The sequence below is a fragment of the Bacillus rossius genome, chromosome 1, assembly GCF_032445375.1.
Source record: "Bacillus rossius redtenbacheri isolate Brsri chromosome 1, Brsri_v3, whole genome shotgun sequence".
NCBI classification, from domain to species: domain Eukaryota; kingdom Metazoa; phylum Arthropoda; class Insecta; order Phasmatodea; family Bacillidae; genus Bacillus; species Bacillus rossius.
In genome coordinates, this window is record NC_086330.1 from 153,651,837 (window position 1) to 153,669,222 (window position 17,386).

Sequence of the window (17,386 nt, forward strand, 5' to 3'; positions counted from 1 at the left end):
TTACTGCACTATATGTTTTTACGTACACATGCAGTACTTGACATCATTCCTGGGACCATATTAAATGTAACAATTTTAGAAAACTTAAAGCAAATGGATATATTGACTTGGATTAATAAATACAGAGGTTCAAGACTCCCATAATGCACAAAAAACACATGTGACCTTTCTGAATGTTGACCATCATGATAATAAATCTCCAAAATAGCTATTCTCTCCATGGTACTTCAGAGATATTATAAATCATCTAAGTCATTTTCTTGCACATTGCCTTTTCTTTTTTGTTATTCCAAGGAGATTGTTTTTGTTTTTAAACTTTTAAGTACATACATATTAGGTACTAATTTTTGTTTTTGTTTAAATTATACGTGTATGTTAATTGCAGGTGGTTCGGGAGATTTGAAAGGACAGCATGAAGAGGTGAGGAGAAGATTTATTACCTCTACAGAAAATGGAAGTCTAACTCAATAGGCATTATTCCGAAGTCAAAACTCAAGTCCAATGAGTTGCTTGTGTGAGAAATATGTTCTTCTTTTCAGGATACACGCTTGATGTGTCCATGAAGTATGTCTCTCCAGTTATCCTAGATGCAGTACGGAGAAGGATGTTTTTTTTCAGCACTAGCACACATTGATTTTTCTCGATTGGCTGATGTTTCTTGATCAGCCAATTACATAATTACACACTACAGGCAGAATCACATTGGTATCATGGTTAATGAGAATCACATTGGTATCATGGTTAATGCAGACCATATCACTCACAAGTCTGATGTTATATTTTTAGTGGCTGTATGTTTTTGTGAATGATTTCATTGTAGCTTATAGAAATGTCTTTGTTATACTTATAACAAAAATAAAAGATAAGGTACAAGAGAGAATTTTTGAAGGAATTTTTTATAGAAGGTAATTGTTATTTTATAAAATAGCAGCAGCTTTAGATATGCATTTACCCAGTGATTCGTAAAAGTGTGCTTTCAAGAACAGCAGGGATTTCGGTGTGTGCTAGCTGCAGAGTTTTACTTTTGGGACTGTAAAAGTGGTCTAAATAACCTGTGTGAAGCTTCTTTAGGTGCAGACATGGGCAGTTATTTATAATGTTACAAATGAGTGTGCTGTAGACTGTCATTACATTCGTAAAGTTGTCGTGAAAATTAAGGTGTTCATTATCATACCTGCTGGTAAATTTAAATTTTGATATTTGTTTCTGATGGCAGCACTGATATTATAAAGTGTGACCTGCTTTACACCCATTGAAACTCATAGAATCTGTTTGTGGTATGTATGAAAAAAAACACTCTGCCTACCACCACTGTTGAAAGTTTTATCATCTTTTTGCTATTTTTATTCTAAGTCATTCTCATGTTTGTTACCATGATGTTGCTGTACTTTTTAATAAGAGATTTGAGCAAAAATCTGTGATAGTCATGGAAACTCAGAAAACCTTATTCTCTAAGTGTATGCCGTAGATTAGTTTATAGAATGTATAAGATTGTTTTGTTAAATGCAGAAATTGAAATGAAAAAAAATTAAGGAACTCGTTCCTCACAGCTGAAGCTAAAGTATGAAATACTAGCTTCAGTACCCGGAGTTCCCAGGGTTGAGCACAGGGTGATAGCAAAATTGATAGCGCTATATGACAGTGTGGTGGACATACAGAAATGACACACAATTGCTGTTTGTATGTCTACAACCTATGATTTTCTGTTTACCCATGGTGATTGGTTGAACGGTTTAGCTTAGAAGTTGATGCGTTGCAGCGCCATCTAGCGGCGAGTTACAAAAAAATGGATAGCTTAAAAACCTTCTCCATGAAAAAAACCCTTCGATGTGCCAACTTTCATTGATTATCGGTCAAACGGTGTCAGATTTTATCAACACCAGAACCACTCATACCCGAAGTTTCTTCTTTCCACTTGAGTGCTTCACAATGTATACATTTTTCATCCATTCTCCCTACGAGAACTAATCAATGGTTAATATAATCAATCAATGGGTCATAATCAAAAGCAACATCGTGAAACGACTCCCATTTACTCATTTGAAACGCATGTCTCCTTCCTGTCTGCCGTTCAGCATTTGAACCATGTCCTCTTTAGGATTCTTCAGGCATCTCCGCAGCTATCGATGACGCATGTCGCTCGGCATCTAAAACCTGATGGGCTTGAGTCTGCTCTAAGGTCTCTGCAACTCTTTGAGCTGCGTGACGCTCAGCGTCTAAAATCTGCTGGGTCTGAGTCTGCTCCTCAGAATCTTGGGTTCTAGCTACTTTCGCAGCTCGAGCTTGGCTAGAGTTACGTGCTAGATAGAGGCAAGATTTTATGGTGTTATTATAAGGCAAATTTCTTTTTTAAAAAAACAGATTTCGGTGTTATAGCTTTTATTATTGAAGACTTTTATAAGCAATCCGATAACTTATCTAATGTATTAAAAATAATATTCATGCAAGAGAGAGATCAATTATTTTTAATGCAAAAAACACATTGTAAAATATTAATAAAATAATAAATAGCATGTGTTACACTTACAGAATGGTTAAATTTGAATCTTAAACTAATGAACTCCAAACTTTGAAAATAACTTAATAAACTGTAACATGGTACAGTTAATTTTGTCAAAAAACATCTCCTTTGGAAAGGTATGTTAAATTACATTCATTTTTATTTACACTAATATTGGCTAATAACACTAAAATGTTAGCATGGTTAAATGCTCTGCATTTTCTGGAGAAAGTGTAGATCACCTGTCAGAAACTACTAGAGAGTAGAGAGTACTTCGAAAATGAACGTTCACAATCAACATTTGCAGTTGGGAACCATATTGCTCTTAATCCAGCATTTGAAAATTCACTGTAATTGGTTTTCATTGAACACAGAACTTGCGCAACATCGACAGTCTTTGTTTCTGGTTTTGCAAGTTCTTCTGTAATAATAAGCTTGAAGGTGACATATGCTTCAATAAAAACTTCGCTGGGAATATGAGAAATCGCAGGTCGGTTTAGGATTACTTTTTGTACGTTTTCAGGTTTCATGCACACCCTTCTTACATTTTGCGGGTTAAAGAAGTGATCAATTGCCTGAAATGTTTCCCTGCAAGGATCATTCTGCATCAGTTCTAGAAGTTTAGCTTCACATTTCTTGCCAGTTAATTGCAAACATTGTTTCAATCCTGCCTGCTTCACGGTGCGTAGTTCACAGATCAAGTCATTTACTGAAGCTGAAACAACACCACTGCTCAAAACACTGAATTTGTTCTGCAGAGCTTTCAATTTTGTTGTCAACAAATGTGCAGTTGGGTACATATTACCCTCTAGGGAAGTTATCAACTCTGTTAGAGGAGAGCAGTTTTGTGCCACAAACAGAGCTTCAGCTTTCACAACATTCACTTCCTCTGCAGAAATTTCTTTCAGGAATTTAATGCCAATGTTGTGTTCTCTCAATTCTTCAAAGAATTCCAAGATATCCTGCAAATGTATGCTGAGATAGACAACAGACTCAAACCATGTGTTCCATCTGGTAAGAACAGGTTGTGGAAAGTGCATGCACATTGCAGGATCATGAGAGTATTTGGTGTTCAGAAATTCCAAGTACTTATGTTTGCACTTTCTTGTGTTCTGAAATGAATTTTTTACCTTTTACTATAATATCATTGAGTTGCTCAAGGTTAGACTGCCGAACAACTCCAACTAAATGAATTTTGTGCGCCCAGCACTGCACATGTATCACACGATCACCCAACACCCTTGAAATGTACTGGCACATTTAATCATGTACCTAGCAGAGTCTGATACAAATGCACACACGTGTGAATGATCCACTTCATATTTAGTTAGTGTGTCTAAAACAGCACGAGTACATGATACAGAATCTGCATAATCCAAAACAACATATGCAGCAAGATGTGATGATTGTGTTGCACCTGGCTGAAGGGTCCTGAAAATAAATTTGAACACACAGCGCCCATTCCTGTCTGTAGTTTCGTCAGCCAAAACACACATTGGAATGTGACTGACTAATTATTTTATAGTCTCTTTTTTATTTTCTGCTACTATCGGGATGTACTTCTTTCGTAGCCAATCTGCAGTTGGTAGGTCACCACCACCCTTCACACACTCTTGAAACCATGCTCTAAGTGCAGGATTGTCCAATTTCTCCACCGGGATATTTGCTGAAACAAAGGCGTCAGTGGTTTTTATGATTAAGTCTTCTTTATAATTTGGCCTTTTTCATTGTAACTGCCGACTCTGAAATAGAAACTTGCCTTTTTGTGGGTATTCCACTCTTTTTTACACCTTTTATGTTTTTCACTCGACACATGTTTCACCAAAGTATCGCGTCTTTCATGTTCGAGCCAGCAGTTGCAAAATTTACACATCAAATTACTTTCACACATGTAAAAACCTTCACCAACAAACTCCTTAACCCTCTCGTTTGCAGAGACTTTATTCTTCGGCATTATAAAATATTTGTGTTTCAGAATAATTTACATTGATTTGCCGTAGCAAAATTCACCAAGCCTACATTTCAAACTGCTTGAAATCATACAATATAAACTGAAAATAGTACCATTTGCTGGTTTCGTGAACTAAACAACAAACAAAACATTAGTTTTGGATAGTTTTAGATATTCACGTTACTAAAAAAAATAATTTCAACACAAATAAAACATGCTACACTAGCGCTTCGTTGTGGTCTAATGCGTCAAATTGGTATTGCAACGTCCAAATATACGAAAATTGTTTCGTGTGTTCACTTCACCATCATGCGTCAACCATGTAGTCTTTGGTGGAACTTCTGAACTCGTGGCAGTACGCAAATTAAGGTTATATTGCGGACTTCGGTATATTTCGCATTATTTCGCGGACTTCGACATATTTAGTTTTATTTCGTGTATATAACCAAATTTCTGTGTTATTTTGTTTTATCGCGATTCACCATAAAATTGTGCTTCTAGTGCCAGATTAGATTTACTCTTGCGAGGCATATCGGAAGCAGTAGGTACCTTAAAAAGAACAAAAATAAGAGTAAGAATATTTTTCCTTGCGATGAAGCTATCTAACATTTTACAGAAATCTCTAAGTATATAACTACGTAATAAGAATCATACAGAAAAATAACTAAGTACTTTACCACCTTCCTACTAAGTAATTACATATATTAAAACTACAACAAAAAAACAAAACTATTTTATTTAAAGTAACTTTGTCCTAAAGTCCTAACCAGGATCATGATAAAATCAAAATCTCTAACTTTATAGGTTAAACATACTATAAAAATACAGCAAACCAAACTAAAAAATTGATCATTGTTGATGATTTGTCTCCATGGCAACGGGCATTTGCAACCCAATGCAATCTATCGGTACTAGAAGAAAACTTACCAAGTAGAAGGTTGTACATGACCATGTGGTGGACATAGAGAAATAATACACTATCACTGATATTATCTCTATTAACTACTTGCTATGATTTTCTATTATAAATCTGAATCTACCTCTTTTTCACTCCCTTAATAATAGAATTTCATAATTATATGTAGCCTTTGTCTTATTCCAAATTGTGCCAAATTTTACTCAAATCTGTGGAGAAGTTCGGGCGTGAAAAAGTATAAAAAAGAAATGATTGATTCCCCACACAAACTTTCATCCCCTATTTCACCCCCATCCAATTTTATTTATTTTTGACAAAGAGTAGCCTATGTCCTTCTCCAAGGTCCAATCTATTTCTATACCAAAATTCATCAAAATTGGTTTATTAGTTTAGGCGTGAAAAGGTAACAGACAGACAGAGTTACTTTCTTTCGCATTTATAATATTAGTATGGATTCCAAATTTTCCAAAGTTTGTGCTGGTATCTAAATTAAAATACAAAAACTAGTAGTGCATTTGTTGCAATGCAAATAAATAACCTACACAACTATACTTTAAACAAAAATTGTATTGCTTTTAATATTATTTTTGGCTTGCATTTAAAAGATACTTAACTATCCTTCTGTAGTCTTACAATCTTTTTTTAGTTAGTGTTTTGCAAGTAGTTTTCTGGCATTAACCATGCCAATTATCATTTTGCATGCCTTTTGAAAAAGACTTTAGTTGAAACTATTTTTTATGGTAATACAAAATGTAGCTTATGGGTCTACATCGCTTAAGTCAGTGTGCCTCCAAATTGCACACCCAAGCAGACTAACTACTCAGACTTACACGTAGTCACATCACTACCACAAATCATGAAGCTGTTCCTATTTTTTGTGCAAAATTGTACTCTGTCTTTGGATGTGCTTTTCTCAGGTTCTGTTGGCATTTAAACAAAACTGTTTGTGCCCTAATACTTACAAATATAAATCTTTTTAATGAGGAAAAAAATTCAGGATTTATGTTTTTTTGTGTGCGTCTGTTGAACTGGCAAATTAGGTAGACTATTTCATCAATATGCTAAATTTCTTTTTTTTGCAATTATTTATAGAAATTAATGAAAATCAAATAAAAGCTGGGAAGTGTTATAAATGTAGTTTGAATGGAAGTGTGGATATGGTGTTATAATTGCTGTTATAATTAATTTTCTGTGTGATTTTTTATCAGTTGCCATAAAATGTTTCTCTTTTTCATAGTAAAGATTGTACATAAAACTTATCTATGGAGTCATATTAGCAGTCGCACTGTGTTGCATTAAATTAAATTTTCATACTATGTTTTAATGCACTTATATGTGGTAAAGTTTTTAGTATAAAAAATGGCTGGTACCCAAAACACAATTTTATTGTAGTACACATAGCTGAAGTTCATGTGAAAGATGCTTAATTTATTTGTACATACACACTTTGTCACTTGCAATAATTCTTAAGCTCTAATTCAAAATACAATTAGAAACATTTTGTTACAAAAGGTTTTTCTGCTTTTGACTATAAAAACAATCCACTTCGAAATTTGGTCAAAATTATTATATTATTGTTTGCATTTATTTTATGCCTTCATTATATTTATACTAGCATCAATTAATTTGTGCATGTACATAATGAGTACGACACTTTCACTACCTGAGTTATTATTTCCGTATAATGGCAATATTTTGAGTAAGTACTCAAATTTTTTTCTTTGTATGAAATTAATAGCATCTGGTGCATGAATAAAGTATGGCCAGAATTTTTGACTGTATAAAAGATTAGTTCATACTTTGTTGTTACTCAACGCCTAGTCTGCTTGATAGCTAGAAGGTGAGTTAATTTCTCGACCATGCTGATGTCTGCTGTTATGCAGAGCAAACTTTGGTACAACTTAAACCGTTTTGTAGCAGCTCAACATATAAATTCTGATGAGCTCAGCTTGTACCAAATTTTTCTTGTAAGGAATATTTCATTTTTAAACAGCCAGTTATTAAGAAAAATGCAGTAAGTACTCTTTGAATGTGTTTCAACAAGAAAATATCTGTCATAATACATGTATTTACATTGTCTGAAATAATTGCATAGAACGTGTTGAAAAAGGTGTAATTGAAAAAGTAATGTATGATAAATTTGCACTCATGGCCATCCTTACTAGTTTTCTGAATATATTTTAACACTTGTTTTTTTTTGTGAATAACAAAACATAAGGTGAAAAAAGTTGACCTCATAGTGGTCATCAATGATTTGTTTTTATAAGATGCCATAGATGCATCTATATGGTATCATGTAGATGTTGTTTACTTAAAAAATTTGTGTGCAATTGCTCAGAAAATTATGTCAAACGTTTTTGCAAAAGGTGAGGCATCAACTCGTGATTGTTGCATATGAAACCTATAGTTATGTTTTATATCTCTTTCCTTATATTAAAAATTACTAAAATGTTTCGTCTCATTTAAAAAAAAACCCGTTGTTAATGTGGCTTTGAGAGGTGCAATATCTTAAGCAGAGTGCACTAAGATTAAAACATTTTAAAAAGCTTTACTTTTAAGGAAGAATTTTTGTTTGTAAATTCTTAATTTTATCCACTAATCTTGGATGAAAAGTCATATGTTAAGTGTATCATATAGTAATTATAATTTATTAACAATTAATGATTTTATCTTTTTTTTTAACTTTTACTTTTTTGTTTTAGATATTTGTAATTAAAAACCACTGAGAATTATGCAATGGCAGTTTTATTTAAAGTGTCATTTTGTAAAGTATGTAATGACAATGAGTCCAATTTCAAGTTTATGTGATGACATCATTATTTATTAAAGTTTGACTGTGCGTTGTGTAAAAATGTGAATGGCAAACAGTAAAAAAAAAAAAAACCTGGTGGGCCTGATGTAATGTTATTAAAGGGGCAATGTATTCATCAACCATTTTCAGCCAGAGTAAGTATGGCAGTGTGTAAATACATTAGACTCCCAATTATCTGAGGTAATAATTATATTCTCATTAATAATCATATTATTAAAAAAAAATATTATTTACAGGGGTCCATGGATAACTGAAAAACACTGTATAAGGTTGTACATGATAGGTACTTAAGTGTTAGACGCAATTTGTAGAAAAGGTTGCAGTACATATCATTAAAACATAGCCGTATTTCATGTCAATAATTTTTAATTTTTGTTGAATATTGAGTACCACTGGTTTATGTTCATTATTAATTATTAGACATTACTGACACTAAAGATTATGATAAAAAATAAAGTACCGCTATGTTGCGAATCCTGCCTTGAAACTATGCAGACCAGTTATCACTTGCATGAGTGCCGGCACCAACCAGAACGAGGTTCACAAAGGCACGTGGAACACAAGCACGCACTGCTTACAGGGATGCATGTATAATTTCCACTAGCAGTTTCCAAATTCATGATGCATACTATCACTTTGTTTGGCAGCAGTTTTAGTCTTGTATCACAGCATAAAATGCTCTGTCACATTAATAAATGGCAAAAATAAAATAATAAATAGTCAAAAATTATTTTTGTTTTTGGTCTATGGTAGTGAAATGTGGCACGGTTAACCCGCAAACTGAATAACCAGTTTCTGGATGATTGGGAGTTTACTGTAATTGGTTGAAATGAAAGCATACAAGTATGTATTAGCAAGTAAGGTGTATGTGTGTTTTTCTCAAGTTAAATCAAAAGGCAACATGCAGATATATTATCTTAAAGTTGTAATTTACTGAAAAAAAGAAAGAAAAGTGATATTAACAAAATTTTCTATTTAAAAATACTTAGTGATTTATGCAGCCAATATCACACAATCCAAAACACTCAGAACTGATAATCTTTTGTTTAATTAATGTGGTAATAGAAAATACTGTGTGAGATGATGTTAAGACATATTCTTCATCCTAAAAAATGGTGCTCAAATAGGTATAAATAGTATCCAAATATATAAATTTATTATTATAATTTAATTAATTTGATGTTTGTTTGTGACTGGTATATGTATACCTAATAGCTTAAGTTCCTAATTTTTTAATATTGAAAATAATAGATTCTGGTTGTGTAGTAAATTACTCATGTTTTGTAAAATTGGGTAAGGTGAGATTTTAATCCACATGGTCGTGCAGAGATTTAGGTGCCAAGACTACCAAGATTATAATGGTCTTCAAACCTCTTAAACTTGGGTTACCACCCTGAAGGAGGATCGGAAAGTAGGTACATGAATTTATTTAATTTAAATAATGCGCTGAGTCAAGTCAAATATTCAGTAAAACATTATTCACATGAAACATGTGCTATAAGGTAGTTAAAAACCATATTTTCTTTATATCGTCCTCTTTCCTAATCGTAAGAATGTTTTTTGTGTATTTGTTTTTTTGTACAGTGTGGTCAAGACATCATTTGGGATTTCATGGTGTCTCTTTTGTATTGCTTGTCTTAAATACCTATGCTTCACGACTATTTCAATTGTATACATGCATGTCATGTTAACTTGCATCTGAGCTATGGCATCACGACGAGGTCAGGCGTGAGGAATGCATTTTTAATGTGCTAGTTTAATTTTGTCTTTTTTTTTTATTTCATGATTTTTGTAAATTTTGTTTAATTAATTATTAGTAAAATAATGGCTGGGTAACAGTATTGATGATATATGCATGTTGCCTGTTGGACTTCGTTTAATTTAGTTAGGTTAAAATTAATGTATGTCCTTGTAGAAATATAATGTACCTGATTTAAGGCTGGTCATTGTGATCATAGCAAAGTAAAATCTCATTATAAAGTACAGACTTGTTAAACTTCAAATTATTTCTCTTTTTTTAAATATATTGGAACCTTCTCCGTTACTCCTTTTTTTAATGTTATCCAGCGAAAACAAAGAAAAAAATTTTTGTGGTGTATCATGCTAAAATTTTTGTTAGATTAGATATGGTAAGTTTGGTATGTTATGTGGTTAAAATTTTGACTTGTCAAGTGGAAACAAAACGATTGTGAAACATAACTTATTTATTTGTGCCAATTAGAAAACAATATTTTGCATGTTACATGTTAGTTGAAAATAAATCAAAAATATATATTTTCATTAAAAAAAATCTTTGAAAAAACAGCAGTGTAATTATTTGTTATAACATGTAATGCAGTTCAAGTCAATTATAAGCATATTTAAACTAAAATGATGGTTTCCAATTTAATTTGGCAATATTATTAAGACATATGAAGAAGAAATGAAAATGCATTTAACATCAAAAAATGCAGTTGTTTTATTTGGTTTGAAAGGCAGTAATTGTTCAAGATCATGCAAAATTAATACATAATTGTAATTTAATTGTTAAATACTAAAATTGAGTTTTTGACGTGACGTCTAATAAATCGATGAATGCATGCTGCACGCACGAAAAAGTGTCCCGTAACGCACATTGTCCCACTACGATGTGTCCCGTTACACTCATTGTACATTTGCACTGCATCTCTCTTCCACTCGATTGGAACAACAATCGATTTTACTTTTCAATCATGTTTTCGTTGTTTGAATAATTAATATTAATATTATGTAATTTAACGATCGTCCACCGATTTTCAGTACAATCGGTACGGTTATTTAAAAGTAATGTTGAATTTTCAAATATGTTTTTGTACGAACAATGATGTTTTACAGTTACACATAATAATTCAAATTACACCCGGGATCTTTTGCACAATATTTTAAAAATATTGTAACACATTATAAATAAGTTTGGTGTATTTGGGATGCGTATTTGTTATAAAATCATATTATAAAAACGAAATAATATTATTCCCCTATGGTGAAGGACGCGAACCGAACGAATCGCGCTATCTATCCGCTTCCGCGGCAGCCAGGCACTCATTAATACATATTTTCCTTTCTTTATCGTGAGGGGCGTTATTATTAAAGAATTATAAATAAAATTTCGTGCCCGGGGCCACAATTGTAAATCATTTTGAGCACTGGAAGACATAAAAACGTAAAATATTCTCGACGAATTTTAATCTCGGCCCTAGTGCACCACGAGCGTTTGGGTTGGAGATTAAAGCCGAAATTCTTTCTTAAACTTACTAATACTTATTTTATTAACTGCCAGGGCATTTTTATTCAATTCTACGTTTAATTTCACGACGAACAATCTTCGTCGTTAAATGTGTAATTGCGAAAAAGCGTAAAATATTCTCGACGATCTTGAAGTTAAATAGCAAACATGTTTAAAAGTTATAGTTAAAATAATCTCTTCGTTAAAGTATTAAACATATTTGAATTAATAAGTACAAATAAAAGTAAATTTATCAATTAAATTGTAGATTTCATTTCACTCCTTCTTTGTATCCATACAAAATAATGATAATTCAATAAAAATGATTCAGTTTTATTCATAAAAGTATGCAATCATTTCATCATTGTTTTGTTATGACGTCATGTTAAACTATTGTCCGTAAACCGACTTTATAGACAACCAATTTTTTTTTTATGTACTTTTTAATAAGATTTTGCTGCAGTGTTATTATTATTACTAATGTAATTATTTTGTGTTTTGATACATTTCTGTAATCATTTTTACTTACCACATTAGTATATAACTAGATATACGAACTGTAATTAAAAATCAACAGGTGGAATTACTCTATGGAGATGTATTTATTGCCTTGAATTTAAATATATTTGGAAGAATTATAATTTAAATACTTGAATGGATTTTTTCTAGAGTTACAGTATGTTAATTTCAAATGAGCTTGGATGATTGTTTAGAAATATATAGACTACACATTGCTGATTGCAAACTTAAGAAACTATTAATTGCATATTTTGACTTTTTCGAAAGGGTAATTTTTTATTTATGTTATTGAAAATAGTGCAAATTCTTATCTTCAATTTTTGCACCCATGTTGTGTGTGTGTTTTGTAGGACGTGTGTTAAGTGATGTACGAATGTAACTTAACTGTGTATTCAAGATGTGCTTAGTAACATAAGTTGTACTATTGCTGTTTTGTATTTCCTTGGCACAGTTACATGAAGGTACATTCAGATGTATGCTCGCTCCTCTAGCAGGAGCAGCGCTGATGAGATAAGGGCAAGTGATTAGCTCTGTGTACATGTAGTATTGAACTGCAAACAGTGCAGTTTTCCAGTAACTGTGAATAAATATCTCTGTCTCTAAATGACATGAGATTTTAAAATAATTATTATTCTGCATCTCAGCCTAACTTAAGAACATATTTGTGTCATTAGGGAAAAGAACAAAGATGTAGTTGGTTTGCAAATACAGTTGTGCAAAAGTCTCTCTGACTTTAAAATAAGCAATAGCTGTGACACATTTAATTTGACACAGCCCCATTTTATAAGAAATTTAATAAGCAATTGCCTCATATGGTTAGTATAGTATACACAGTAAAACTCATTGAAGGCATACCCACATAATACGTTTTCCAGCATATTCCCTTCATTACTTCCATATATATTCCTATGTTAATTCTTCCTATTTAAAACTTTTACATTTGTAGATGCTTCCCGCATATAATGTTCAGCATTTGTGGAGAAAAAAATTAAATAATAATGTTTATCTTTAAACCTTTAAACTATATTTATCATTAATCTTTAAAAATATACATATTCCCAAACAATAACACAGAATTTGTTAATGGCAAATAACTAGAGCCCGTGAAAAATGGTAAATAAAACTGCCTGATTTTGGTAAATAAACTATAGGATTTCGGTGCTATATGTGAAGTATCAAGTAAACCAAGGTAACTTCAAACAAAACAAACCGCAACTACCTATTTTCGTTCACATTTAACTATTTACATGGAACGTAGGATCTTTTCAAACCTCATTTTGTCATTTCACATGACCGGTATATTGCGACGATAAAATCCCATAACCTCTCTGTTATTATTTACAAGCAATACAACGGAAACGAATATGGCCAAACGGCTAACTTCATCCACATCCTGCTAGGAACGCTGATAAATGGTTGCTGCTTTCAGACCGAGTGTTTGGTATTTATTTTGCTTCAACTTATCTATGGCGCATCTCATAATAAAGATGGCTTACGATGTTTTGGTTTACTAAACGAATACGTTTTGCGGCAAAAGTATTATTGTGAAACTTAATATTCATATCGCATTAAAATTCTGACATTTCGGGGATATTTCATGAATCAACAAGAATATCGCGAATAGTAATGAATTTCGCGGCATCACCAGTTAATTCGTGAAAACGAAATGCTGTAAAATCAAAATAGGCGTTTGGAAACACATTTGTAAGTGCTTAGAATGTAGTTCCAAAATCGTTAGTAAAATTTAGTGATTTCGTCATTAACGAAATTTGAGTACCTCTACAAATAACTGCCAAAACCTTTGCCGCTCACCAATTGTCCCTTGCATTCGTATAGACTTTGTGAGGCTGTGCCATCTGTTCAGAATTTACCTCATTCGGGTCAAACATCTAATGAATACACAGCAAACCACTAACATTTATCTATGCAGCAAACCACCAGCCATTTGTTGCCATGTTACTTTTTTTTTGTAGGAAAAGGTATGCAGTGATACCCATTTTTGCATTCTCTGTATTTACGTTTTCCAGCAATTAACATTTTCTTTAGCTTCCATGTACATGTTGTTACCACTCACCACCTTCGGCTAGCTCAAAATTAGGTGATGAGTGAACATACAGGTTGGTAGCAGGTCACGAAGTAATTCATATGCAATGTTTGATGTCTTGCCTGTTGTATTTTATTCACTTAAAATCAAAATATCACGATCAACCAAACAAACACAAAAATAAATGTAAATGTACATCCAGAAAAGATAAAACACGGAGCAATTGTCACGGTACTCGAACAATGACTACTCGGAACGGTGCTCAGACAATGACTAACTATACAGCCTTCAATTTTTTTTTTTCCTAGCCTAAGTTAATTCTAAGTGTGTAGGGGAGGGTCCAGGTTAGGGGAGGACCTAGGTGTGTCTCAGGCCGAAGCCTATACACTCTACCATGCGGGTTTCGAACCATGCAGGACAAGGGCACGTGCAATCGATTGCGTGTTGGGGTTTACTGGCCAGCCATGGCTGCAATTGGCGCCATGACTGACGCCCCATTGGTCGCCTAGCTTAAAAAGCTAGCTAAGTGTGACCCAGGTAAAACCTGCATAGACACAGGGAAAACCCTGGGCCGGGTCATGCGGGGATCAATTATCATGCATTAAGCAAGCAGGTAACTACTGGACAAGAGGGAAGAAGGGTCCAGGTAAGAAGAGTTGGAGGGGCTGAAAAATCAACCATGCTGGAGTTGGGTGCTTGGGCCTTGCGGCCCGCATTTAAAGGTTGGGAACTCCTGGGTTATTATTAGCCAGGGGCGCATGCGCCCCCAGGGGCGGGCGACTTCACTCGTCGACCCAGCCACAGCTGCCCCGGCAGCCACAGTTAAGACAGAAGTGGGCAGACGAGCCAGTAAACCGGCTCAAACTGCGGGCGCACGGAGCGAAAGGCAGCCTGACGTTGCGCCATCTTCATCTTCCTTCTTCAGGTCAACAGCAGTACTTTTCAAGCCAGGGTGGGGGGAGGGAACCAACCTCGCCACCCAAAATCCCCGAGACGGTTTAAGGTCGCGCCGCTCGAGGCTACTGCTGCTACTGCTGCCACAGCTACAGCAGCCCCAGCTGAAGGTTCCTGATGTCTTCCTTCAGAGTTCCGATGCATTTCAATTCCGTTGCGCGCGCAGCAGTTCACAGCTCCGCAAGTTCCAGCCCGCAGTTCGTCTACACTTCGCATTTTTTTAGCACATCGAGCTCCCCTGCGGTGCCTTCGCCGACGAAGCTGCTTCCTGCCACTCGCCGAGCTACATTCAGGCTACCTTTCACCCCGATAGCCGTAATAACGACTCCACAGGCCGGCCATTGGTCCGGGGACTGCTATTGGTTATTCACAGCCACCCCAGCGAGATTGCAACTCTCGAGCTGGGCTCCCGTATCCGCCACCCGCGGGACGCGGTCGGTAGCAGTTGGCGCTGCTAGGCCGCCCCAGCACGCACACAAAACCCACACGCACTGCCAGCCTTCGGTTACCCAATAGGGCGCAGGGAACTCCCAGCCAACAGCCCGCGAGAGAGATGCGCACGCCCCGAGAGACGACCACCGACTACAGCCTTCCTTCCCTTTTTTGCAGGCAGTGTTCTGGGCTCGCTGATTTAATTCTCAGCTAATCACAGCGCATGGCAACAAAAACTTCCACAAAATTCTGAAATCTGTTCCCACGACCCAGCAATTTTGTCTCTCTCTCACACTCCCGTGACAGTGACTCTCATGCCTAGGGTGTGAAACAAAGCCTCGGTCGTGGAAATAACGAAGGAGAATTACATTAGCACGCCTTCCCACACAAAGAAGCCAGCAAAAAAAAAACTTGAAAAATAAACTTATGCATTATAAAAACAAAAGCATTAAACCAGGGAATTACGTTTACAATACATGACATGGTCAGTTCAAAATTAGGTACTTCTAAAGGGAAAAACTTTACACCATTTGATAACCTAACTTGAAATATGACAAAATTTATAACAAATTATTATTACTGGGTTGTTACAATGCCATTACTGTATTGCAATACTTTCCTCAAATTACATAGCAGTAATTACTTTTTCCCCCACTATTCACATCTCAAGATGCAAAAAAATTGTTTTTATTTACGTAAAACTCGTTTTGTCATTCTCACACAATACAATTTCCCATTAAATAGTGAAATGTTTCAGTTTCACCATTTTATTCATAAGATGTATGTTCCCAAAAACTTTGTTTACCATATTGTTACGAACGTGACATTGGCCGGGACACCTGCAGGTGCAGAGCTGGCTGGTGACTGTCGCAATATATGTGCCGCGCGCGCCTGGAAGATAACAAGGATTGTCGCTTTCCCCCCTCCTTCCCACCACTCCCCGCGCGGCACCCTGCCTTTGACACGTAACTGACTCCGGATAGCTGGGAGTTACGCGAGCCACAGACACGTGTTTTGAGAGATTTCTACCGTCGTGTCGGTGCGGAATAACGCGACTGGCCCCTGCCGCTCTCGTGAGTTCTGGAATTGCGCCGGGGCCTATATATATGCCAGAGGACGTCAGGGCAGTGGAGTCAGTTCGGAGTGTTCAGTCTGAAGTTCTCTCGCTTCGGAGTTTCCGGGCGATAGTGCCGCAGGTGCGGCAGAGTGGCGAAGTCCTTGGATGAAGCTTCCAGGGCAGGGAGTGAGTGAGTTCAGTGGAGTCGGGAGTTTTCCCGAGGCGGTGTTTCCAGGCGATAGAGTCACGGGCGCGAAGGAGTCCCGAGCGATGTTGCGAGCGAGGCGTCGAGCAGATCCTCGGCGAAGGGGAAGTGCGTCGGCGGCGGCGGAGTGCGGCAACGGAGTCCCGCGACGGAGGTCCACGAGGGGTGCTGCGGCGAGAGTTGTGCCAGAGGTGCGGGCCAGCGAGGTGTGTGGAACGAGTGACTGGGGAATATACATTTTTTTTTTTTCAGTGTAATTGATTACTAGCATTTTATAAGATTTTTGTGACACAAGTAGTGGCAATAAATAATACTTTGTAGTGTAATAAAATCTTTAATTATGCTATCCTTTACGAACCCGCGGTAAATCGTAACATTTTTGGTGTCAGAAGTGGGATAGCCCTAATTTAAAGAATTTAAGATTAGTTTATAGTGAATTAAAATTTAATTAGATTTTTGAGATTGCAACAAGTGTTAGGAACTGTAGTTAGTTTTAAGTGTAGTAGTTGGGAAATTAGTGTTAGTGTTTAGTAGGGGTTTTGGTTAGATTGTAGAAGAAATTACAGTGTCGTCATAAGACATTAGTGTTGGACTTGTAGTGTATGTGGACAAGAAAGATGGCTGCCGACGAGCTTAAGAATGTCCTGGCATTCTTGGCCGAAATGAATAATAAAATTGATAACAGCCAGGTATAAATAAAGAATGAACTGAAGAGTAGCCAGGAAGAAATGAAGAGTAGCCAGGAGAAAATG

At 35.5% G+C, this 17,386-nt stretch overlaps 1 protein-coding gene across 3 annotated transcripts in view; it reads left to right on the plus strand.

The window, feature by feature from the left end:
* Positions 1-12,567, plus strand: part of LOC134546308 (phosphatidylserine synthase) — a 45,602-nt gene extending 33,035 nt beyond the window's left edge. For 2 of the 3 annotated variants that reach the window (XM_063389032.1, XM_063389034.1), the window contains exon 8: positions 386-12,567. In XM_063389032.1, coding sequence (XP_063245102.1) covers positions 386-471 — 86 coding nt within the window. In that variant the 3' untranslated portion in view covers positions 472-12,567. The remainder of the gene's footprint in view (positions 1-385) is intronic. The other variant, XM_063389033.1, reaches the window with a different exon arrangement.
* The last annotated feature ends 4,819 nt before the right edge of the window (positions 12,568-17,386 follow it).